Raw genomic sequence first — 27150 nt, forward strand, 5'->3', positions numbered from 1 at the left:
AAACTACTTGAATAAAACCATCCTTGAAACAGAAACTTTACCTTGCAGATCTCGGCTTTGGCCGAGCCTAGCCCCTCCCCCACTTCTGGAATCACTATTTTGCAGAAACGTGGTGGAGGTGGAGCTCAGCTCATGCTCATGCTCTTGGGATAGACCCTGCTGGCCATCGTAAACATTGGGAACATAACGTATGTCAGCCTGTTGCATCTCTCCACCTCCTCCTCCTCTTTGAGAGATGGTCTCCAGCGAATAGGAGCGCTCTGGGCTGAAGGATGGAGTAGAGGCAAGGTACTCTGGGATGCTGGAGCTGGTGGAGAAGGAGGAGTAGGCAGAGTCTCGTTTGCTGTGGAGGTGGTCGATGCTGTTGGAAGACCTGGAGTACGACAAGATATTCAATTTGAGGTCATGGCATTGAGATATTTACATATGGGAAAGATATAGCTGACTATGATACTTTCATGAACACGACAGTTCATAATGGAGGTACCATTTCAATTTTCAGAGTACTAAATAAGGATCCTCATGGGTACTGTGGGGAACATGGGCAACGCTGTTTAGGTTTCAGCTTTCACTGTAGCACAGTACATGTAGGACAGGGCTAAAAACTGGCAACAACCCTATTGTGATGAAGGGTCTGTCCAGATGCTGAGCAGCAGCTGTTGGTCAGCAAACAGCTTCAGCTAACTGCTGCTTTAACCACTATATGTCATTTTAATATTTTACATTCCTACATCTGTTCAATAAACAGGATAGAACATGTAAATCAGAAAATGTTGGAGTTGTTGGAGTTTTTGATGAAGCAGCCTTTGGGCTTAGCTACTGTAGGTCAGACACATGCTGAACTACTTCATTCACACAGTTTTGGGGGCTGTGGCTCAAGTGTAGAGCTAGCATCTTGTTATTGGAAGGTGGCTGGTTCGATTTCCCTGGTCTGCATGTCCCAAACTGTTCCAGATGTGCTGGTCGGCACCTTACATGGCAGCCACCGCCATCAGTGTATGAATGTATGTATGAATTACTGTAAGTGACTTTGGACAAAAGCGTCTGCTAAATGCCCTCGATGTAAATGTAAATGTTTTTATAGCTGAGGTGTCTGTCTGTATCGACCTGGCAGAAGATAGCTGATGGCAGGAGGAGTAGGTGGTGTGAGGTCTGCTGTGGGAGTGGTGGCCCAGTGCGTGTTGGTACTGAGCTCTGGAGTGATGCTGGGAGGACAGAGGAGGGTCCAGGCTCTCCATGCTGCCCCTCGAGCTGTACTGGTCTGGACTCTTCCTGAGGTAGGTACCGCCAGAGTCAAACCCACCAGACAGGTCGGTGGTCGAGGCACTGAAAGTGAAATAATACAAATCTGGGAAACTCATTCATGCTATGACAATGGAACTCATCACAGATTTAGATAACATTTGATGTGCTTGAGCTTACAAAACAAAAATTAGAGTGCTTACATGCACACCATGCCAATGCTTACATGCTGACTTTAAGGTGACATTTGCGAGCCTATTTGTGCATTTATTAACTGTCACTCTGAGTAAAGTACTATGATAGAAACTAGACAATTTGCAATTTCAGAGTACTGTTGAAATATAATATTCAGTGTTTCAAAACACCATGCTCTTGGAACAGCAGTTGGTGGTCCGTGAACAGTTTAAATGACAGTCCTAGCTGACTGCAGTAGATGTGGACTGATGAGTGAATCAACCGAATCAAACATACATTAGCAGAAAGAGTGAGCGGTTTGTGTGTGTAATGTTAGCTGGTAACTGCTTACTAATAGCCTGTGTTTATTCAAACTTATTTTCATAGACATATTGATACAGTAGTATGTCTCATCATCTCTCACATTGTCCTCCTCCTCACTGTCAACAAGTTCTTGCACACAAGGTGCTACATTTCTACAGGAACATATCAATAGGAAAGTTTGCTTTCATCCATTTTCTTACAGTTGACCATTTGTTAATTCATACCAAAAGAGCACAATCTACTACTTTAAACAGCCAAGATCTCATTTTAGTGTAGAGTGTCGGATTGGATTTACATACACACCCTTTATTCAGTGTGTTAGGATGTTAACACTTCCTTATTAGCACTTAACACAAAGTTGTGGAGCCAGGTGGGGATGTCATTATTTGTGTTGCCATTTGGTGATAAACCAAGGTGTTGGAGGGATTTAAATCTTCATATTGTTGGATGAAAAGTCATTGGATCACCAAAATAATTACGGTTGTTCCTTCACATTGAAAAGGCACACCGTGGGGGATAAGGAAGTTTGAATGTAATGTTACCAGTAAAGAGTGTTTTCTGTTCTCCTACAGGCTTCATCATCTTCAAATATTGTTTGCTGTCAATACCTTAATTAGGACAGTCGTGAAAACAACAGTGAATCTCTTAATACAATTTCTCATCTATTTCATCATTCCTCAGATTACTCTCCTGCCTGACAATGCACAAGGTTTGGAATGGCAGAACATTACACTGGGACTTGCTGTTGGATGAGGTTTTTCTTCTTCTTTTCTAGAAATTATTTACACAGACTAATCTTCAACAAATGAAAACTGGCTCATTCACAGTGTTTCATAGTCCATTAGGATGACTGAATTATCTTTGCGCATTAAAGATGATTATTAAGTGATTCATTTTTCTACAGGTACACTATGTCTTACTTTGTATTTAACCCTTTGCAGCTGCAGCCTTGACATTTAAAAAAATCTCACACCAGTGAGACTGACAGTGGGTGGAGAGATTCACCAGACTGTACACATGTTAGAGAAGGAGACCTTATAAGAGCCAGGTGTGCCCTGTTCAGGTCTCTTTGTTCATTTGTGTGAGTCCATCCTGCCACACCAGGAAGTTTGTTTAAACTCATTCTGCTCTTCATATAGTATTGTTATATCCTTTAAGTTATATCTACATGCATCCAATATTTAGAATGAGTATATCAATATAAGTGCAACTGGGTGTTTATTCAGACATGAGACTAGTGTGCTGAATTACAACCAGAACACTGACACTTGCACTCGTACCCATCACCGCCCTTGAATCTCTGCAGAATTTGGGCAATTTGTATAATTTTTAACAATCTTTTATTTTTCATCTATTTTGTCATTCCTGTACAGCTCAGCCCTTAATTTATTAATTATCCCACACTTATGTCTCTGATTGTTTACAGTGTTTACTTTATAATGTATATATAATAGTTTGTTTGTTTATTGTTTATTGTCTTCAATGCATGCACCATATTCACCAATACAAATTCCGTGTTGGTGTAAAATCCTTGTTGGTAAAGAATCTGATTCTGATCCAAACATTTCGGTACCCTGGTGTGAGTCTGCGGGGGTTTTATTTGTCAGAAATGTTGGTTGTAATGTTTTTGCTGAATCTGCTGTGACCTCTCTTCAGATATCTGAAACTGAAACACACTGATGTGTGTGTGCGTGCGTGTGTGTGTGTGTGTGTGTGTGTGTGTGTGTGTGCGCGCGCGCGCGTGTGTGTGTGTGTGTGTGTGCCCGTGTGTTTACGTCATAGTTTGACCCACCAAGTCCTTCAACCGAACACAATGCAATTACTGCTGTGGAAAAGAGAACAGCCTCTGCCTGTGTCTGTCTATTTTGCTCTGTGTCAGTAACTTTTTCTAAATCTAACTTCTAACTTTTGTTCTCCTTCTGTCAGCTGTACTATCCATGTGTGCTTGACTTTCTGTCTGTATCATCTGTTTCTTAATTCCAGTTCCATTCAACATAAATGTTACAAAAAAAACTTTTCATTCAGATCCCAACTTTACTAATAGGACACAACCAGATAAAGTGTGTGGCTGTGCGTGTGTATGGGGGGCTGTTGTCATGGGAAACCCAGAGGTGAGGGGGAAGTGCATCAGGAATGCCCTTACATGCAGACACTGACGTCAGTCAGTCCACTCAACACACACAGCCACGTCAGAGGCCTTTATTCACACTTCAGTGATGTCACTTCTTCTGATGACATAAATCTGCTGACCAGCAGCTCTGCCTTACATAGACCATAACAGCCACAGCACTTTAACAAGGCTGTTATCTATTTGAGGTTGACAAAATGCTCACTCTATCACTTCAGATGCTTAATCTGCAAACACCTATTATAGTGTGATATCTTATGAGCATATCTTCAGTCCAACCACACAGCAGGAGGGACACAATCAATCTAAACAATAATTCAGGCTAGAGTAAGTTTCCAGGGACTGTATTGATGATCTGGCACATAATGACGACTGCTCATCAGGCAGAAAAAGCACAGGGATTCCTCTCCTCCTACAGTAACTTGCACACTCACTGTGAGCAGAGGTGCATCTCTTGGCCTCTGGCTTGAAATCAGACCACTTTTTTTTAACTCATCCAGAGTTCCTTAGCTCTGAACTCACAGCATTAACTGCTTCTGTCACTTTCTGACATTCCCATTGCTTAATTTTGTTGCTAAAGCCAGAACCTAAGCCCCAATATAATACTCTATTTTAGTCTGTCAGTTTGAACAATAATTTCTTCAAATTCACAGTCTGTAAAACGTGCTTCCTCTTCCTTAACCATTTTTCAATTCTGAACTAAATTCTCTCTCGCTATATGCAAACCAGGTAATTGGTTTAGAGCCACTCATAGTGAATTGTAGGGCTGGTCATGGATGTACACAAAAAGAAACATGGGGTTCTATATGATGAAAAGACTTTGTATGCATGTTTCCTGTTTTGTGTGTACACAGATTTCTACATCTGGATATAAACTGAGTTTTATACATGCGACCCCTGGAGTTCAGGATGAGGGGCAGAGCCAATCCATGGGGCAACCAGTCTACAGACTCAGACTCCTGGGAGGGATTAGGTGATTAACTGATCCTCACTTAAAAAAGAAGTACATGCCAGGGTCGAGGGGAGAGATTAAACATTTGTGTTCAGTAATCAATAATGAAGGCTCAATCTGTTTTATTTTAAATTCACAATTAGGATCAATTCAACTTAGGGCTGGGCGATATGGCTGAAAAATGCATCACGATATAAGTGTTTCATATCAGTCGATTTCGGCAATTATTGATTTCTTTTTACCTATTTGAAATAAGAAAAAATTGAAAAATAAACCTTTAAATGGTGACTACTACTTTGAAAAAAAAAATCATTTTCAAGATTTCATAATCACAATCTAAGACATGGGACAAAATAGTGTAGAAGTTGACATTGCTGCTTGAAAATATGTTAACCTCTTGAGCATTAGAGAACTTTTTACCATTATTTTCTTTATTATTATATATTTTTTATGGAAACAGAATCTGTTTCAGAAGTCAGTGGGCCACATGACATGGAAGCTATTGAGAAAAAATCATAATTTCTGCATATTAATATAAAATAGAGGAAGCACTAAAGTGCTAACACTGGGCGAACCTCAGTGAAGTCGCGGCTGGACCTGAGAGAATATCCAACCTGAAACTAGAGGTTGAGAGGCTAAAGCTCCTCCTCTGCCTACATCCCCCAGAATGCCTTGCGGTTCTGGATTTCTAACGGAGTTCAGTGAAATTATTGAACGTTCTATCGAACGTATTTTCTATTGATATCGATCACGTGTCTATCACAATAGATATCATTATTGTTTTATCGCCCAGCCCTAATTCAACAACATTTCGACACCTAAGAATGAAATCAGACCACGCAGACATAGGAAGGTCACATCATGTAACAAACAGATCGTAGCTCCTCATATTGATTTGTATCCACACCTCTGTCACCTAAATACATATCTGCCCCAGGAACACAAAAATATTGTTGGAGTGTTGCACAAACACTGTGGACGTTCAGTGAAAGTTTAAATTAAACAAAATACGCTGGTTTGTACAGTGTGAAAGTAATCATGATTGGTTAAGGCACTGACCAAGTCTTTTCAAGTGAAACTCTCGCCAGAAAGCAACCAAGACTTTATTTGTGATTCAATACTAGTCAAACCTTCGTGTAAAAGCATAATTATGATGAAAGAGGCACTTTTAAGATTTACTGTAGTTTCGTTTTCGGGCAAGCTAATTTTCAGTGGAGTGCGGGGGCACTGGTGCGCTAGCATCAAAATCGCCAGATCGACACTTTCTGTCTGCCATGACGGCGGAGCGCCGGAGATACAGCTGCTAACGTGAGTAGTTAAAAAACCCTCTTTTCAGTAAACTCTGTGTACACAAACAATGTTCTCAATGCTCGTGTTCATGTGTAGAGACCTGGTGATACTACGAGCAAAGTTTCATGTTGTGTCGAGACTTTTTACTGTTTTAAAATAGCGATTTTGATGCTATTGTACGAGTGCCCCGCACTCCATTGAAAATTAGCTCGTCTGCAAACGAAACTGCAGTTAATCTTTTGTCGCAATTATGCTTTTACACAAAGGTTTGACTCATATTCTATCACAAATAAAGTCTAGGTTGCTTTTTGGCGAGAGTTTCACTTTAATCAATACAGCATTTGAGCTGTGTCATTTTGTCATAATATCACTATGAGGAATCACAACTGTCCATCAATTCCTCAGAAAACTCGGATGAAGTATTTTACTTGTGTGCCCTCATTTCTAAGGCAGTACAGGTGTATTTTCGTCACCTGGCAAGGAGACATTAAAAACAGCTAAAATCATATGAACACATCAATAATTATGTAAACCATAATTATTACTATAATAATTAGAAATCAAGAAGAGGGAAATTCACATTAGTTTTCGACCTGGGAGCTAAAAAAAGAGAGTCAAGAGTGAAGATTGGTGTCTGTCAGAAATAAGACATGAGATGTTGGAACATGTTTCTCTCAAAACATGAACTTTGACCCTGTGAGCGACTGACTGATAGTTGAGTGCAATAAACCAAGAATCCAGGCATCATACTGTCTCTTCAGATAGTTCTGAAGGACCACACAGACAAATTCACATGATCCTGCGCACAATCATAAAAGACATAAATGACATCATTGTCTATCCAATCTTATCTCCCAACTACTAGCGCCCAGCGATACAACACAGAAGTCGTCAGGTTATAAATCACTCTGCTAGTCACAAGCTTCTCCCGTGATTACTGTCTTTGATGGGTGAACAGCTGAGATCTTAAAGTAAGAAAATCTGCTAAAGATTTGCATTTCATCATTATCAATATCTGTCCATACAGGTATACACATGATGAAAGTTCAAGAAATCAAAAAGAAAAGTGTATAGGTGATTAAATACAAGGTTGCCATAGCAATACACAAAAAAATATGCATATGCAGAGTAAAGCAATCTCAAAGCTGTGAACTGTATGTCTGAATGCATTTGCATTTTGCACATGCATTCTGTCTAATGGCTAGAAGGGGGCAGCTTTACTATACTATGGTCCCATGGTTTATAGTAAAATAGACAATAAAGCAGGGTATGCTTTAAGGCGTGTCTACCTTGTGATTAACAAGTTGCTAGCAGGTCTTATCCTGGGGGTTTCAGTCAGATCCAATCAGTATCCTCCCAAGCTCCCATGCCTGTCCAAATATATTACTTCTAGCTCCAAAACCAAAGATGGAGACAGCCATAATGCCAAATTTGAGGCGTTGAAATGATAGTCCAAAATCCATTGCGTGTTGTCAAGGTGGGTTGCACACTCAATATTCCTGATGGTTTATTTTCTTTATTACGCATTATTTTTTGATTGAAATTATTTCCCTTTGGTAGTAACATTCTGGCTACACAGCTGCCAACTGGCTACTGGCAACTGAACAGTTGATCCAAAAAATTAACAAATCAGGAACAAGAGCTCTAAACTTTGTGTAATTATGGGTATCTATTGTCAGAGCTGTTTTGAACACTGACCTTGAATGGTAGCTATGGTGCCAGGCACTGCACATTGTGTCCATTGCTCCTGGGTCCACTTCTGGCTGACCTTCACTGAGCTTTGTCGAATGCCATGAGTGAGGCCGGGTTGCTGGTTCACTGCGTCTGTGGGATTGAAACACAAAGAGAGCATAATTAATCATCCATAGCGGAAGTAAAACTTAACACATCTGGTCCGCTAACATTTACAGCTCTCTATCCTTTCTGTTACCTCAAATGATACTTCAGAAAAAGTCTTTGGTGGGTTGAGTTACAATCAGAGAGAAACCTTTCCATTCTTAAATTGTTCCATTTGTAGGGTACACATAGTAAATTTGTCTTGTTGTTACCTTAATCTAAAGGGTTAATCTTTGTATTTTTTGTTGGTTCAAATGTTATTTCTGCAGGAGGTATGTTCTAGGGGAATTTCAAATTCAATTGCAAATGTTTAAGTAATAGTATTGGTTGGTCACAATTTTTTTTAGCTCACCAAGTTATCAGTGACTTTCTTAAATTGATACTGTAAAGTAGACTATGAAAGACCTAATGTGAATCTGTTACAGCTGTCTGAATCCAGAAAGTGACAGTTGTGCACAAGAAAGTGAGCTCCAGTAGCTACAAAATACATATTCTACATTTTCATAGGCATTTTTTGGTGCCAAATGTTTTACCCTTTTGCATTCTGCCTCTATTATCAGAGTTTGAACCAGAAAATTGGTAATTTGATGCTGAATATTATACTCCCATGATAACACCACACGCACATTCACGCACACACACACACAGCTGTATGGTCTCAGGCAGAAGGTGAGTCAGATTTCTATCTCTGCCTCTCCCATGCCTTCCATCAGAAAAATTCTGAAATAATTTCAATTTCAAACTCACAAAAAACTGATAGTTGCAACCAAATGCATAAAGGTCGGTTAACTAAATATTTTCTTATCTGCTTCCATTTTAAACAGCGTTGACGCTGTTTGCTATCAATGCAATCCAATTTCCTCAATACTCACCTCTTGTCTTGATAAATTCAACATGCTTATTTATCTTTGCACATCATCATTCATTTTGAATGTGTTATCTAACCGATTAAAACAGAAAAGTTGATAGCATGGCAACTCGATAATCTCTCCTCATCCTTGTCATATTTGACATTTTCAGCTGCTCTGTATTTATCCACAAAGATAAACAGGAAAAGATTGTATCTGGGTTAGCCGGAGACAGGGACATGAAAGGCTGTATGTCTCTGAAGCACAGGACCCTGGGTAGCTGCAGGACACGGCTGAAATTCCTGGACATGATATCATCGCTAGTGCACTCGTATAGTCTCGGGAGACTGGCTTTAGCACAGTTTGGTATGATTTGGTTTTAGTTTCAAATCCAGCTCTAATTGTGTAACCTGACTACATCAGAGATTCAAGTCATTTTGTAAATTGTCAAGTCTTTTGTAAAAATGTTCTTAGGCAAGTCAAGTCCTTAGTAATGACAAGTCTAGTCCCAAAGTAAGATGTGGTTTACCTGATGAAAGTCCAAGGATTATAACATTACATCTCCATAAGGCTTTTGTTAGTAAAAAATCCTGAATTTTCAATGTGCAAATTGAAGTTGAGTCATACTCATAGAACTGGGACAGAGACTTAATTTCTCCAATAAGAATAACACCCAGTTCGATCAATTGAATGGGTTACAGGAAGCACCTCAAACTATTTCTTTTGCCAAGAAGAAATATTAGAATAAAGACAAAATAAGGGGAGTGCTGGACTGGGTCACAAACAAAGATGAAATAATACTGAGATGAAAAAAATAAGTTGCCAAAGGTCAGGTAAAAGTGACCATTGGCATGTTGGATGGCAGTCTGACAAGGTGGCACATTGAAAATAATTCACAATTATAACTACAATGACACTCAGTAGAGTGCATACCCCCAGCAAGACCAAACACTCCCCCAGTCTGATTTTTCATGTAGTAATACCTGGGAAATTACCAGAAATGTCAATAAACACCCCATCTTGCAGAAAGAAAATCCTGGATATTTAGGGATCTGCACCAATTAATTAATGGGGTCTATTCTGGGCCAAGACCCACCCTCCATCCAAGTTTCATGGAAATCTGTTCCACAGTTTTTGTGTAATCCTGTTGATAAACCATCAAACCAACTAACCAATATACCACCAACTAACTGATAAACAAACCAACTAACCAATGAACCAACCAACTAACCCACGCACAAACCAAAAAAACCATCTAACCAACAAACCAGCAAACAAACCAACAAAACAACCAACCAACTACCCAACCAACAAACAAACAACCTTCAAACCGATCAACAAACCAAATAGCCAACCAACAAACCAACCAACCAACAAACAAACCAACTAACCAACAAACCAACCAACCAACAAACACACCAACTAACCAACAAACCAACCAACCAACAAACACACCAACTAACCAACAAACCAACCAACAAACCAACAAACACACCAACTAATCAACAAACAAACTAACCAACCAACAAACAAATGAACGTGGGTGATAACCTCTCTCGCAGACGTAAAAATCTTTCATTAATCATAGACATGTTTCGACTTAAGGAGTCTTAATTTGGACATGAACACCATGGACTTCCATCATAAGTAAGTTGGACAGTAACTGTTCTTACTTATGCTAGAAATACTAGAATGTATTATGCTAGCCGATCATCTTAAACAGCCCAGTCTCAGTGATAAATGCATGCAGTTACTTCTTCAAAACCTCTGCCATCTTTCTGCCAAAATAAACTAAACAAGTAATCTGTTTTACCTGGAGGTGAACCTGAGGACTTTGGAGATGAGGCCAGTTGCTAGGCTGTTGACACTGGCCTCTGATGGTGACCGGCACAGTGCCCCATCCGACCGGCCCAGCTCTGCTTTCTTCTGCTTCTTCCGAAGCCTCCTGCGGTAAAATGCCTCGAGCAGCTCCATGGCCTTGACACAAAGTCTACCTTATTCTAGTTTCTACTGATGTCTTCTTAGCTGGACTCTTCCTGTCTTAGAAAATCAAGCAATCAAGATATATGTCTGCTCCCTATACAAGAATATTTCCAAATGTACTTATCCTCCAATAAAATCTTCGATTCTATTATTCTATTTTGCTTTGGTAAACTACTTTACTGTACTTTACTGCACATCTTGCACCGTCGGCCGTATCAGTCTACTCAATCTCACTTATACCTTTTGCTGTAGTTTTCTCTTTTTAACCTCCTGTCCTCCCCTACGCACATCTGATCTGCATCTGCATAACAAATGTTCCCGTCTGCGGGCCATTAAAGGATTTCTGATTCTGATCTACACAAAACTAACACAAATTAACACCATCTTTCTATGTCAGATGTGTCTCTAGTGTTGCAGTACCCTGTCTGCTCACCTTCTTTGAAAAAGTTTTAACCTAGACCAACACAACCATCCTATTCTTGTGTCTCCTACATTTATCTACTCCTCTAGTCCATTAAAACTCCATCAAAAAGACTTGCCGATCCTGATCCCGTCCTTTCCAACATCTGATCTGTCTCTTTTCTCCACTTCCAGTTTGGACTGTCTGGTCGAATTGAGTTTCTCTGCTCCCTGGCTCCTGAGATCATTAAGCAAATGAAGCAATTAAGCATCATTTAGCCACCGTACGATAAAACCATAAAGTAAACATCCTTGTCCCAGCTAAGTTCGGGTAGAAGCTGTTGATATGGTTTGTGAGTGAGAGACACTAAGAGTCTGAGAAGAGAGAGACAGAGGGGAGGGAGGACTAGAGGGAGGATGCGTGAAAGATAGAGAGAATGTGCAGCAAGACGGGGAGGGAGGATGGAGAGAGATAGTCGTTAGGGAGAATATACTGAAGAATGGAGCAGCTGAAAAACTGATGTAGAAAGCCATCTCTAACAACCGCAAAATATAAATAACTGGAGAATAACTTGAGGAGTGAGTAAGAGGTAAAGAAAAGTCATAACAAGTGCAAAAGTGAGAGAGGAAGGGGGAAGGAGAGGAACAGTGTGGAGGAGGAGTGTGGATGAGGACGAAGAGGGAGGACAGATAAACAAGGAGAGAGAGACGTGATGAAAACAGTGGATTATTGAGCACATTGCAGCAGAAATGGATTTTGAAGCTGCAGGGAGAAAGACATCTCATGATGCAGCATGTGGTGCTACAGTGAACAATGAGTTGACTATTATTGACTGTTATTACACGGCTTTTCTTAATGCTGTAGAATGCTCCATTCACTTGAATGGGCCATACCAACGTTCGGCGGTCAATTATTTTCGTATAATTGACCACTGCTAAGCATATTTAACCACTGTCAAGGAAAGTGGCCTTTTTGCCTCTGATTCATGTATTTCGTAAAATCTTTGCTCCGCAAGTAGTCTGGTCACTTATCACTTCAGCGTTTTCGGTCGCTAAGCAACGTCAGCTGATCTGTAGTCTACGTCATATTGGGGAAAACTACTCCTAGGCCACTAGTGTGGATGAGTTTCACATTAACTTTAATATTCTTGAAAAATACGGTGATTCCAACTCGTGGCACTAGGCTGAGTTGTCGTCACCGGTCAAGAAAAAAAAAAGAGAGTAAAGCAGCGAAGATGGAGAAGTGAAATGGCGTCGGTTTGGCACACTATATTTCTCTGCTGTAAAACACTATGAATGGTAACAAATAAATTGTAAGAAGACCCACTGTGTCAAGTTTTTTTTCATGTAGGCAAGTAACCATGCAATAAGTGGGATAATAATGGGAAAATAAGTCCAGTTCGTCCTGTTGGGACTTATTTTCCCGATAGTGACCGCTCTTTACATTATCCCTTACTTAGATAGGGATTGTTATAGCGAATGAATTCCAAAAACAAGACCAGATGTATTGACAAGGGTTAGGAAATACTGGTCATTACTGGATAGTTAAAATGTAATGAATTGTGTTCTGATTTCTTATTTTTTTTTAAAAAAAAAACACACATTCTAGTGACTGGTTATCCCCTGACGTTTTGCCCCCCCAAGGAACACAATATCTCTTCAAGAAACTCCTAATAGGTCTTTAAAGACATCTGGTAGGTTCTCAGGGACCCCTAGAATCAACTCAAGGACTGGGCATCCTCAAGAACTACTGTAACCTCTTCTGGGACACTGGAACCTGTGCAAGGATTATTTCAGCTTCCTGAAAGACCTCTGGATTTACTTCTCAATGACCACTATTCAAGAACACAACTCATATTCACATTCAGAGAATACTCAGCTTGGTCAATTTGCAACTGATCCAAATTCATATCAGTTAATGTAAACTAAAGTTTTTGGTTTATTTCTGAAAATGCAGGAAAGTGCGCTGCTCTGTGATCAACCTCTCACATCAGACAGAGAAGCTACTTCTAGTGTTACAACCTCTATCCATGAGTCATAGCGCTCTAACCGCAGAATTCCTGGGAATCATGTGTCTTCAATGTCATCAGACGTGTCTGAGATCAAAGAGAGAAATTAATGATGGTACGACAAAGAACTCTTCTTCCTTTGTAGCATTTGAATCAGGGGTCAAGTCTCTACCAACCCCAACCAGAATATGGTTTATTTTTACATTTAATATTATCGTCCCATTGTAACACAACACAGCACAACACAATACAGCAAACACGCAAACAATGTTCTGTTCATATTGATGAACACACCCTCAAAGATTGCAGATAATAACCTGCCAATCTCACTGTTATCCAGGACTGTGTGTGTATGTGTATGTTTAGGAACCTCTTCCTGGAAAACATTTTCAATGGGTATTGGAACCTTGTCAAGGACCGATTTAACCTGTTCCAGAACTCTTGGAACCTCATCATGGGCGACTAAAACTCCTGTCCGCAACAGCAGTAACACAATAACTCTAAATTTCAGGCCTGCTAAGACGAAGCTTACTCTAACCTGACTCACAAACTGTAAGCTAATGTAGGCTAAAAGCTAAATCTTAACTAACGGTACCTTGATGATACCGCAAAGCTTAAAATGTATGTTCTTTTTTAATCTCAAACTTTATCTTTACAGACAACCTCCCTATCCGTGTGCTTGTGGAAGGTCTCCATTGTCCAACACATGCTTAGCTAGCTTAGCCTGTCTAAGTACAAACATTGGAAGCAGAGAAAAAAAACAGCAAGCCTGGCTCCATCCAAAGAAGGCAAATCCACCTTCCAACTCCAAGGCTTTCTGATTGACAAAAACCAGTAGACACAGAAATGTAATCCTTGGAGCTATTTGCTGACCAATCGTGTCTGGGAGCATTTAATATATCACAAGTCTTGCTGAGAGCTGAGTCACCAGGTTTGAGGTCTGTCCTGACTCTACTGTCAACATAACCCTGCTGACAACAGGATAAACTGGTAAATAGCTTGTTAGCTGACAGCCCGTGAAAAACAGGTAAACACAGTAACAATGCACTCACTCTTTAATGACAAAGATGACCATTTTTTTCTTAATTTGCCTCTGGATCAAAACTGAACGGGATTGGTGGAGTTGTGAGACATAGGGAACTATAAACTGAGCTGAGTGTGACTGTGAGTATGAGTGTGTGCGTCTGTGTGTGCAGGGTGTGTCTCTCGGAACTCTCTGAACAAGACCTTATCTGTTGCCGTGGGAAACTTCCTTCAGCCCATAAGAATAATCTGTTTGATCTGACCGGAAACCAAAATTGTAGAGAGGGAGATAGGTGGACCAAAGTAGATAAATCTTAAGTGTGTGCATTTGTTCGAGTGTGTGTGTGTGTGTGTGTGTGTGTGTGTGTGTGTGTGTGTGTGTGTGTGTGTGTGTGTGTGTGTGTGCATGCATGTGCATTTACATATCTGTGAAGCTTGTGGGGTGTTTGGGGTGTGTCAAAACTGTATTCAATGCATGTGTATACACTTTATGAGGTAATGGAGAGCATTTGTATTACTAGTAGTCCTGGTGTCTGATCAACTGGAAGTTAAAATTGCATCTGATGATCGATCAATCGCAGTTCTGATCAACATTGCTGTTTTTATCAAACTGCATCTAACAAGCAGCAGCATCGATCCTACACACAGTGTTACTAGTTGTCTTCCTCATGGACCACTCAAGGACTATTTGTACCTTCTGAAGGACTCCTGGAACCCATCAAGGACTCCAGAAACCTCTTTCTAGTATGCTTTTGCGTAAGAGGTTTTATATACACTAGGAGGCTATTCCAATTTTTTCTATCCAGCTGTGTTGTATGCATTTACCATTTGTATATTAAAGAAGAAATATGCTCATTTTCGGGGTCGGGGCTATGACTGGAAGCTTACATGTAACAGCGTGTTGATCCAGCAGCACATCAGCCTATCTAGCATGCAGCCATCTTGCCATCAGCAGTATGCTACACACAGTCCACCAAACACCTCATCATAGAAAAAAACAACATACACTTGAATATCAGACCTCAAGGTATATTAAACTGCAGATAATATATAGGTACAATGCCCATGCCTTAGTTAGCCATTAAGTGACTGTTTAAGGCTGTCTTTACAGGGACACTAGACCAGACACTAGACTGCACTTTTGTCTCTTAACAGTGTGTGTGTGTGTGTGTGTGTGTGTATGTGTGTGTGTATGTGTGTGTGTGTGTGTGTGTGTGTGTGTGTGTGTGTGTGCGTGCATGCCTGAGTGTACACAGGAGAGTTTGTTTGTATTGTGCTTGTGTGTGTGTTCTGTGCAATTACGTGATAATGTGATGTCGTTTTGGAAAAATGATTCAACGAGAGAAACATCTGAAAAGAAAAGACAAGAGGCAGACAGAAAGAAAAGGAAACAAAATGAAAGGAAATGAAAGAGGGAGTGGTGAGGAGATGAAACAAGGGAACAGGGAATAGAGGAGAGAGAGGAGTAACATAGGAAAAGAAAGGAGGAGGAGGAAAGAGGAACGAAAAAAGGATACAGGGGGAAAAACAGGCGAAAGAGACGTGTGTGTTTAGAAATCAGTCAGTCTATCCTTTCCAGATTACCACCCAGCCTCAGGGGGCTCTGATAGCCCTCTTCCTGTTTTTGGACCAATAAGACACAAGCGTTGCCCCCTCTAACCCCGCCTCTCTCCTCAGTGACATCTGATAACCACCCAGAGCCCAAGGGATATGGGAGAATAGAGTCATTCTGCCTGTTTATCTGACTCTATGAGACCAACATTGAAGTACATTTTAATCACTCTGGTGTTATTTCCATCTGCAAACTTGTTGCTGTTCAGCAGAACACTTAAACTTTCAATACTATTTGCTTAGTCACCTTTCCTAAGAAAAAATATATCCTCAAGCTGTGATCTTTCCAGGAACCAACAACATTTTTTTCAGACTCTACAGTTTCATAGACCTTAATGAAGGTTGTGGGCGACAGGTCACAAGAAAAACCAACGCGAGTGAATGTCTGTAGTGACACTAGCACCCTCCTGAGGCCATCATTTTCATTACACGTACACACGTCTGTAATTGTGAGGACCCTCACTGACATTATGCATTAATCAGCCCCTGACCAAAATCAGCTTTACCTCAACTGGGGACAGATATTTTGCCCCGCAATTGTCTGTCCCAAATTAACTCTGAAATGTGTCCCCAAAAGTAGGTTAAATCAGAAATACACGCACAGAGCAAGTGCTTACACGAAACTGGCCTCCATATTAGGATGAAACTGGCTTAACACAGTATCAGTATTTATAGACTGGGTAACTACAGGCCAATAGCACTCACACGGGTGCTCATGAAATGCTTTGAGAAACTGGTCCTGCATCACATCAAAGCAAGCCTGCCTCTGTCACACGATCCACACCAGTTTGCTTACAGGGCAAACAGGTCCACGGGGATGCAATCGCCTTCACAACTCACAACTCACACAGCACTGACCCACCTGGTGCATCCAGACAGATACGTGAGGATGCTCTTCATAGACTTCAGCTCAGCATTTAATACAATCATCCCGGATGTCTTAATTCATAAACTTCTGGACTTGGGCCTCTCCTCCTTCATCTGTGCCTGGGTAAGGACTTTCTCACTAATCGACCTCAGTGTGTCAGACTTGGCCCCCACATCTCCACCTCTATCACCCTAAACACCGGCGTGCCTCAAGGCTGCGTGCTGAGCCCAGTGCTCTACTCCCTGTACACCTACGACTGCACACCAGCCCATCCGTCAAACATCTTCATCAAATTTGCTGATGACACAACAGTTGTGGGGCTCATCTCAGGAGGAGACGAGATAAAGGGCCTGGCAGCTTGGTGTTCAGTTAACAACCTCCCACTGAACACCACAAAAACCAAAGAGATCATCACGGACATCGTACCGGCCCCGCTCTGCATAAATGAGGTCAGTGTGGAGAGGGTAGAGACCTTCAAATTCCTGGGAGTCCTCATCTCCGAGGACCTCTCCTGGTCTACCAACACCTCTGCCACTATCAAGAAAGCACAACAGAGACTCTAATTCCTCAGAGTGCTCAGGAGGAATGACACAGAGAGAGGAAGCTAATGGTGTCTTTCTACTGGGCGACCACTGAGAGTCTGCTGATGTACTGCATCTCAGTGTGGTGCGAAGGCTTCTCTGCTGCAGATAAAAAAGCTCTGCAGAGGGTCATCAAAACAGCAGAATGAATCACTGGCTGCCCTCTGCCCTCTCTGAAGGACAACAGCAGAACCAAAACAATCACCAGCGACTCCACACATCCCGGCCACCACCTTTTACAACTGTTTCCCTCTGGGAGACGTTTAAGATCCACCAAAACAAGCACCAACAGATACAGAGACACTAAACACAAAAAAGCACTAAAAATATATTCAACACCACTACATATCTTGCACACTAATTTATTTAGATTTAGATTTATTTTTCTATTTTTCACTAAACTTCAGATTTACATACATATATACATTCATGTGTATTTTTTTATTGACATTCTTCATATGTTTTATGTTATGTTGCATTGTATTGCACTGAACAGAGATTCATCTGTGATTTCATTGTAAGATGAGCTTACAATGACAATTAAAGGAATTCTATCAGAATCAGAGTCAGATTCAGAAATACTTTAATAATCCCAGGGGGAAACGATTTAATTAAATCTATTGTTGAGTTTGAGTTTATACACACAACATTGTAAGAGAGTGAGAGACAGCAAAGAATATTGAGCTGGGAAGCCACTGTAGATTAGAAGTGATTGACTAGTTGATACTGGTGATAAGATATGGACGGATAGATATGGACTCCTATCAGCATCACAGGTGTGAGCTATGGGGTTAATGGGCTATAAGCCTAAAATAGTTTTTTACCAACAAGAGGAGAAAATGTTTATGGATGATGTCTATATAAGCAAGATTTTCAATCACGTTTTTTCATTTGTTTCTTTTTGTAATATTCACTCATTATTCATAGATTAAAAACTGATCAAATTACAGAGTAATGTATATGTGAAAAGGAGCACTGGTAGTGACAATCCTACAGACCCATCTCTACGATCCACCCAACTGTTTTGGATGCTATTTCATTGTTTTGGTTTTCCAGCTACAATCAACTGATTTGGTTCAACTGTGAGACTCAGGGACTCTGTCTCAGATGTGCTATTATTCAGTACGGGGGCCTCTCAGGGTACAGGGGGCCCCGAGCCGGCACGCCCTCACCCACACACGCATAACTACACCTGACAGAGTGGCAATGCCAGGGAATAAATGGGGAAAATATGGAAAAATTATATAATTAAGAGTGGGAGAAAGAGAGTGCATTGAAGGACTGGATCTGACTTCAGGTAGGCGATGACTCAAAAGCATTCTGCCGATTTTGCATGTGTGAAATACGAGCTCACATGCAGATTTAATACAGCATGCTGGCACCGGAAGTTTAAAAGTTTTAGCTGCGGCGGCAGCGTCTTTCCTCCGAAATAACCGCAAGCAAGAGCGCCATTGTGCATCTAGTTTGTGTAATTATCATGTACACCATATACGCAATGTACAAAGATGTAGCTTCTGTCTCGCTCTTTGTACACCATCTTTCTGGAATGCCGAGGCAGAGTTTGTTGTTGCTGGTGACGTAAAGAGGTCAGCTGGAGGTGGCTCTGTTACCACTAGTTGAAATGGGTACAGCTCCACCTATCATACCTGGGTATGACATGCTCCGGCCAATAATCCGATTTTCTCACAGGCATGTGTACTCGGACAGTTGTCCGATTGAGTAGCATAGTCAAACTATGACTGTAATCCAACTAATCTGTGCATGTAAACGTACTGACTGACTTTGTTATCTGGTATGAATGCAACCACCTGCACATAAAAACAAAGGAGATGGACTGGACAACATGGATGCCCTGTACAGGAAGGACCAAATTCATCTTCATCTGCTGAGGACTGAGGTCCTTTGGGGTGCAGAGGACAATACTTTGTACATTTTATGACAATGTGGTGGCATCAGTGCTCCTTTATGCAGTGGTCTGGAGGTAGCAGCATGAACAAGGACAGGAAGAGACTAAACAAACTGGTTAGGAGGGCCAGCCCTGTCTTGGACTGTTTCCACAATAACGATAAAATAATGATACATTTATGACATTTATTTTCGATACAGTTTGGTTTTTTTTATTTTTGAGTCCATTTACCTCTACCTAGGAAACACTACACCAACAGCCAATCGCACAGCAGAGAAACAAATGCATGTGGTGGATGCATGTTTCTTTCCCCTCCCACTCACAACAACTGACGGTGACCACCTGTGTGTCTGACACAAGAAAATGAAAATGAGTGGTCTGACTAGCGAAATCGAATGCAGGAAAACTGACAAAGACAAAGAAATTGTACCAAAGAAAGGTCATACCACTTCGCTTATTTGGAAATAGTTCGGCTACCTGAAGTCTGACAAAGGACAGACCAGCATTAGGTGCAAAATGTGTCAGCGACAACCAACCTCTTTCATCATCTCAACAGGTACTGTCCCAAACAGTACTCTGGAAGCACAAGTTTGCACTATCATGCTAGCGTCATTCGCCCTGCAAGTAGCCAACAGACCAGCTCTACTGCTTCTACTAGTCAGACTTGACTTCAACAACCAACAGCTGCAGCTGCTTTTTCAGCCTTTACCCCATATGAGAAGAAACCGAAGCAATACAAAGACATAACCAGTGCAGTTACGCACTGTACCGCTAAAGAAATGATGCCTATAAGCAGAGTTTAAAATCACGGCTTCAAGAAGCTAATGACTGTCATGGATGCTAAGTACACTCTGCCAAACATCTGTCCCTCAGCTGTAAACAGAGTGGAGGGTAAAGGTGGAGCAGCAGCTCAGAGATGATATGTGGTCTGGTCGCACATCAGAACCACATCAGGTCTTACAGAACAGGAGGCTAATGAAGCTGAACTGAACAACTACCTGCAAGCTCAAGAATGTGCAATATTTACAGAATACAGTCGCACAATCATCCTCGACATTTAACTTTTTATTATATTCTTTAATCAATGTAAGCAATATGTTGTACATATTTATCATTTTATTAATTCAGTGTTTAACATAAAGCCATTTGGTCGGTAGGTTCTGCTGAATGTTTGTCATCTATTCATTTTCACAATAAATAATTGTATTTTATAAACTATAATTAACCTTCTGGTGTGTTATGGCTTCCGTCCTAAAGGAGAATACGCTGAAAACTGTAAATTCAACATTATTATTATTGTTAAATATATATTGTGATAATTATCGACATCAATATAAAAAAACCTTGTGATAACACTTTTGGCCATACCCCCCAGCCCTACTGCAAGCTGGACTCCATAAAGGTAGTGGGTGAGAGGAGGATGTTAGCCAAGCTGACACCAATCATGGACAACACCTCTCACCCCTGCACCAGACTGTGGAAGCCTTGAGCAGCTCTTTTAGCAGCAGACTCTGACAACCTCTGTGTAAGAAGGAGCACTACCGCAGTTCATTCATCCCCACAGCCAGCTGTACATTTGTCGGATTCTTTTTCCTTTACTTGTGCATCTTAAGCTCTTGAATTGGTTAATGTCCCCGTTTTGGGATAAATAAAGCCTATCTAATCTAATAGTTTTCAGCCACAGCATGCAGTGTTTTGAGGAAAAAAACTTTGAGAAACTCACTGTTCACCAGGACTAATTAGCAGGCAAAGTTAGTGACAAGCTGGTGAATAGATTGGTGGATTGAGAAGCTAAAGAGCCAAATACAGTGCTGCTTGAAAGTATGTGAACCCCTTGAGCAGTTTAGATGCTTCTGTTGTTTTACTATGATTTTTTTATTTTATCATCACTAGTTTTTATATATGAAATGTCAGAGTTATGTATATCAATTGCATGTACTTGTTTAGTGGGACTTGTTTAAGTAGATCAAAAACTACATGAAACATGGAATTAGTGTATGTGCAAAAGTAAGTGAACCTCCAGCTGCATTCATAAATCAGGCAGGTAACAGACTCAGGTGAAACACATTTGGGTGCTTAATTAATCATTTAAGCAGACCAATGAAATGAGACATCCTTGGGAAAGGGTTTGGCCAGCACTTATTTAAACCAACCAAACCACTGTAGTTCCATACAGATCAACAGTGCCGAGAGGAAAGGAGATATCTGAGGACATGAGGAAGAGGGGATTGATAGCCCATCAATCTGGGGAGGGCTATACATCCATTACCAAAAGATTCCTGCTCCATCCATCCTCTGTAAGACAAATCATTTACAAACGGAGGGCCTTGAACATGACAGCGACTCTGCATAGAAGTGGACGCCCATCAAAGCCATCACTCAGCAGCACCAGAAACATAATTAATCAGATAAAGGCCAACCCACACATCACATCTAGAGAGTTGCAGAACCTCTCTAGTAGCATCTGGGACAAATGTGCACACATTTACAATAAGACAAAAAAATAAATAACGATTAGTGTCTTTAAATACAAAGTTTCCAAATATACTAATCAGGTCAAGGTAAAAAATGATGATGCTCACAACATATTAACATGCCTCTTATCATGGACTCTTATGATAAGAGCACAAAGATAGAGGCCTGAAATAAAAAAAAATGACTGCTATGAGGACTTTTCACTTTTCCCCTTCTTGATTCTGGCGGCCCGATGGGAACAAACGTAATAGAGCATCACTGCAGCGTGTCGTAAAGGTCTTAATCTGACAGCTGCAGTTGTTTGCTACTTGTGGCTATGTAAGATGAAGTAAAAAACTGTGAGTCTTCTTAATTCACTCTCATCACCCAGCAAACGCTTGTTTTTGAGAAATGTAATTTTCAGATTGATAGGCATTAAAACAACCTATAATAACTATACAGAAAGGTCAGTTTCGTTGCTGATGTTCTTGTAGAAAATTGAGACTGTTTCACGACGGCCACATTGTCACAAACAGGGAGCAAATCTGAGCAGGCTCCATAGTTTTCTGTTCTGTGTTCTGTTGATCTGAGTTTGAATCCAGAGTCACAGAAACACAATGGGACACTAAAAAAATCCTCTGACTATAACACACACGTGCACACAACCACACACACGTAGACACACACAGGAAGCATAGACAGGACATCCTAACACCAAGGTGATGACCTCAGTAAAACTGTCACTGATTTGACATCAATTCCTGTACTAACCCACAGGGCATCTGACCGTCTGGAAAAGTTAAAAAAAACTAAACATTATCACAGACAGGAAGTCCCAGTCAATGACACTGAAGCAGCAGCCACATCGCTGAGGAGTTGTCTTTGGGTTTCGAGAATACAAACACACTTGAATCCATTCTTACACTGTCTTAAATTTTTGCTTTTGGAGAGAGAAACCACCATCCAAACAGGTTACCTTCAGAACTGCAGTCCATTGCTTCAACATGTGGAGAAATTGGGAGCCTAATAATTGGACAATAGCTGTTTGAGGGAGGAGTTTAGCAAATGCTTCCTTCTCTCCTACCTGTTCTTGATGCGTAATTGGACTCCCCCTGTTGAACATGGTTTGTTGTGGTGGAATGATGGCGGTTTATGTTCGGGTTGTTGTTGTGGTGTTGGTGGTGGTGATAGAGAAGCGAGAGGAGGAGGTGAAGGAGGAGGAAGAGCAGGGACGGAGGGACACCAAGTACCAAACTCCTCAATGTATCCTGGATCAAACTCCCTGAGGACAGACAGACAATAAAAACATTAAGAAATTCCTCCTCAACCTGCAGGATGTTTTGCATTATATTCATTCATCTAAATTGTAATGAATGTAGAGAATTGATTCCATACCCTAATGATGGTAAAGCTAACTGGTGAAATCACCAAAAAGACATGCTTTTCTTAACAGGAATACCACCCCATACTTTTCATTCAGTAAGTACTTCAGCTACTTCTACTTTGCCTGTTTTATAGGTGTTATGACTGGCTAATTTATAACCAACACACTTGCAGGATCACCACAGGGCTGACAAAATAAACCAGGCCAGTTTGAACAGGACTATCCGCATCCCTGTTTTCTGTTTCCCTGACACAACACTCATAATTTTCAAAGCTGTTCACCTCAGTGGCCTTCAGAGCATGAATAATAAGCAGCAGATCAATGGTTAACTATGCTATCAGCAACAGTGAAGAGGTCAAAGAGGCCACAGGATCCTAAAACCAGAAATACTCATGAGAGTCCTTTTGTTATATGAACAAAATAGAAGAAAACGATTATCTGTTCAGGTATGTGGCAGTGAATCACCTGTTTACCAAGCCACACAGACTCAAACACACACACACACACACACACACACACACACACACACACACACACGTTGGAACAACAGGTTGAGGGGGGCAGTGGAAACTGCAAAAAACAAGTTGAGAATGTTCATGTTTGTAATCATCAAATAAGTACAGTGAACCTGTTAGCAAACAGTTGCTTAATTTTACAACAGTTACAGCTCACCATTATCATTCAGTAAGTCTAATATTCAGTTAAAAATGTGTTTTTTTGTCTCCATCAACTCATGAAAAAGACCATACCACTCTGAATACAGTTTACTATGACCCATATTTCATGTTTGTTGTTAGGCAACAACCTCAACACAGAAGAAAGTGAGGACAGGTAGTAGAAAGAGTGAAAAATGAATGGCGAGTTCTTTTAACTTTAATGTAACATGGTTACGTTATATCACATACATAACGTAAAGTAAGTTACTTATGTAACGTAAGTACATTTGTAAGAGAAGTTACATAAGTAAAATAATAATTTTAATCCAAACCACAATGTTTTACTAAACATAACCAAGTAGTTTTCTAAAATTAACCTAACAAAGTTCCAGTATACCTGTCCCTGGTGTGCTGCAATAGTTATGCTGTTTTGGGAACAGTGATATGTGTACTTTTGGGATCCACTCAACCCATTCAGTCCTTTTTGTGAGAGGATCTGTTTTTTTGTTTAGAGCTGCTGCCTGCTGCAACTGGTGAGTGTGCACCACAAGTTGTTGCCAGATAACTCAACAATATAACTATTGTTGATACTAGCATAAACACTTATGCACTTATGTCATTGTTACAACTTTGCTTACTTTTTTCTGTTTTATGAAGATCAATAGGCCTACACCTGCATGTTAGACTAAGGCAAACCAGCCACACCTCCCCTCAGCTGTTCTCCGCAGAAATGGACTACTTTTAAATGTTGAAGACCTGTGGAAGACTGTTCATGCAAATGCAGTCTTGATTCTAGTGCTTGTCCCTTAAAGTGGCATATGTTAGAACACACACAACCCTGCTTGCTCTGACTATTTCATAAAGAAAATGGGTATCTTTTTTACTGAGATGCATGCGTAAACCAGACCGCTCCAAAACAAAAAAACTAGAGAAGCTCAATAACAACACACAGAGAGGGAGTGTGACATCACTCTAGCTCAGGACATCTTTACTCCACTATATCTTTGCATAGCAAATCGTTTACTGTCATCAAGTGAGGCTGAATTTTGTATATTGGACCTTGGACCTAACAGTCCTGTATTCAACATCTGGTACTACTAGTGTCATCTGCATTCTGACACTCAGTTAGGCCTAGTAGGCTTTACTTATCTTTTATAAATGAGTTGGGAGTCTCATTTTCTGTTGACAGCACGCCTGATCGCGCACCTCAAACGAATATCTAATGTAATGTTGTAATGTTCACTTGTTGCAATAACCAGATTTAGTTTTCTTTGATATTATTAATAAACTCATCAAACAAAGCAAGTGGATGTTGTGGTTAATCGGCACGTCAGACACGGTGTGGATTCTCCCTGTCTCAGCCTCTCAGCAGCTAGTGGAACTAGCAGTTAGCTGGTTTACTATGTAACCATGGTTGCAGGATCCAGGAGAACACTGATATTACATTTAGAAAAGCATTTTTAATATTAGAATTAGTATAAAATGAAAAAAATATTTTGTCATGGGATAACAAACAGAGCAGTCTTTAATTAAATTCAGAGCTGTTTCCAGCCTTAGCCCACAGAGCCATTTCAATAGAAATCTTTTTAAATAGAGAGAGGAATACAGATGCAATACACAACTAAAAAAACACACCTACTGTTAGGACATTATTAACTGAGGACATTCCACTGCTGAGTATTCAGACCACACACACACACACGCACACACGCTCACACAGACACACAAAGGTGCACAACCAAGGCCCATTAAGATGAAACCTGTTGAGCTCGTCAGAAGAATGTGCAGCAGGCACAACACCCTGAAATCACCTGAAAGGAGGCACAGTTTTGCCACATTCCATCTTCCATCTCATTCCACACATAAACACACACACACACACACACACACACACACACACACACACACACACACCCTTTTATCTGGCACTGAGCTCACCTGAATAGTTTCAGGTAGTTACTACCTAGGTAGTGACCAGAAGCATTCAGCCAGAGCAAAGTCTGATGAGACTTCTAACATTGGATCATGCTGTTGTCCTAACTTTGTCTAAACAGTGAGGTATTTTAAATTCTAGTGATCCAAAAGTTTCCAGACATACATTTTATCTAAGAGGTGCACAGGAAGAGTGCAGGGAAAGTTCTCGGGTTGATACCTTAACCTTAAAGGTATCATTGAATGTAACGTAGGATTTTGGTCTAATACAAAAAAAAATTTCCAACAGTAGGGTTGAAATATTTGTCCCCACACAGTCATTGTGTGAACATCACTGTGTCAGCACAATGTTACACACATAGACACATGCATTGAGCAGTTGCCGGGGAAATGGTTTTGTGGCACTTCATTCCTGTAATGACTTCTTCCTCTCCTTTTTGGAGCACAGAAACTCAAACATTCATTAAGCTCGATTACGTCAACCAACAACAAAAGAGCACAAAGACAGAGAGTCAGTTGAGATGAATGGAACAGGACAAAGAGAGAGAGAGTGAGACAGAGGGGAACTCCAACAGACAACTACACAACTGTGATTAAACTTGTTACAAAACAAATGTTCAAAATCAAAACATACATTTATGATTTTAAACGTTCTCCTTTTAGTCACATTTACGTAACAAAAGTGAAACACACTAGATGTTCATCACGTTAAAGTAACTAGTTATCTGACAGATAATCTTAAATTATCACACAAACTGCTGATAACTGTGCTTGTATGTGGCATGACCTCTTTAAAGACACAGCCATGACTCATCTTCTGCTCTAATCTCGGTTCAGCTCAACCAACTCTCTCACCTCCTTGCAGTCTGATACACTGCTTTCATTCATATTTGAAAAGTCGAAATAATAATAATAATAATAATAATAATAATAAACAAATAACCTACTGTTGCTAACATGAGCTAATATTAGCCACCACAGGCTGCAGGTCCAACTGGACCAAGTAAGGTTGTATCAGCAAAACCCCTGAATGTATTGAATGAAAGAAGGGTCTGCTTTATTGCATATCATTTCATCAAAAGTTATAGCACATAGCACATATGAATATGTTGAATATGGAGCCATAAAGGGAATCATATTACTGTACATAAATGCTGATGTTAATAATGACATTTTCTACAAAAATGTATAAATATTGTTATCATTCATAGGTTGAAAATGGCTCAACACACCATCTACTGTTTTAAAAGATGGTGAACCTTGCAAGGCCCATGCGGACACAGAACTTTTTTTAAAAATAGAGCCCAAAACATAGCCCAAGAAATGAGGCTGCTCTTCATCCTGGTGTAAGCAGAGTTAACAGAGTATGGTTGGGTCTGTTTGTATCTTTAAAGGTCCCATATTATACTGTTTTTCATCAATTTCATACAACTGTCAGAGGTCCAACAACTCTGTAGTCGATATGTATTGCCCCAAACACATCTGTGGTCCTGAACTCCAGCTGTCTAAAAGTTGCTGCAGTCTGTTTCTGTGCCTGCACCTTTAAATGC

At 40.5% G+C, this 27150-nt stretch overlaps 1 protein-coding gene across 4 annotated transcripts in view; it reads right to left on the minus strand.

The window, feature by feature from the left end:
- shroom3 (shroom family member 3) overlaps window positions 1-27150 on the minus strand; it is a 72017-nt gene that overhangs the window by 27368 nt on the left and 17499 nt on the right. For 3 of the 4 annotated variants that reach the window (XM_030436353.1, XM_030436352.1, XM_030436351.1), the window contains exons 3-6: window positions 22713-22910; window positions 7809-7934; window positions 1108-1326; window positions 42-373 (exon numbers count right to left, since the gene is read on the minus strand). In XM_030436353.1, the coding sequence (XP_030292213.1) occupies window positions 42-373; window positions 1108-1326; window positions 7809-7934; window positions 22713-22910 (875 nt within the window). Of the gene's footprint in view, window positions 1-41; window positions 374-1107; window positions 1327-7808; window positions 7935-10607; window positions 11261-22712; window positions 22911-27150 lie in introns of those variants that run through there. The other variant, XM_030436354.1, reaches the window with a different exon arrangement.

Source organism: Sparus aurata, chromosome 12 (assembly GCF_900880675.1).
Source record: "Sparus aurata chromosome 12, fSpaAur1.1, whole genome shotgun sequence".
NCBI lineage: Eukaryota > Metazoa > Chordata > Actinopteri > Spariformes > Sparidae > Sparus > Sparus aurata.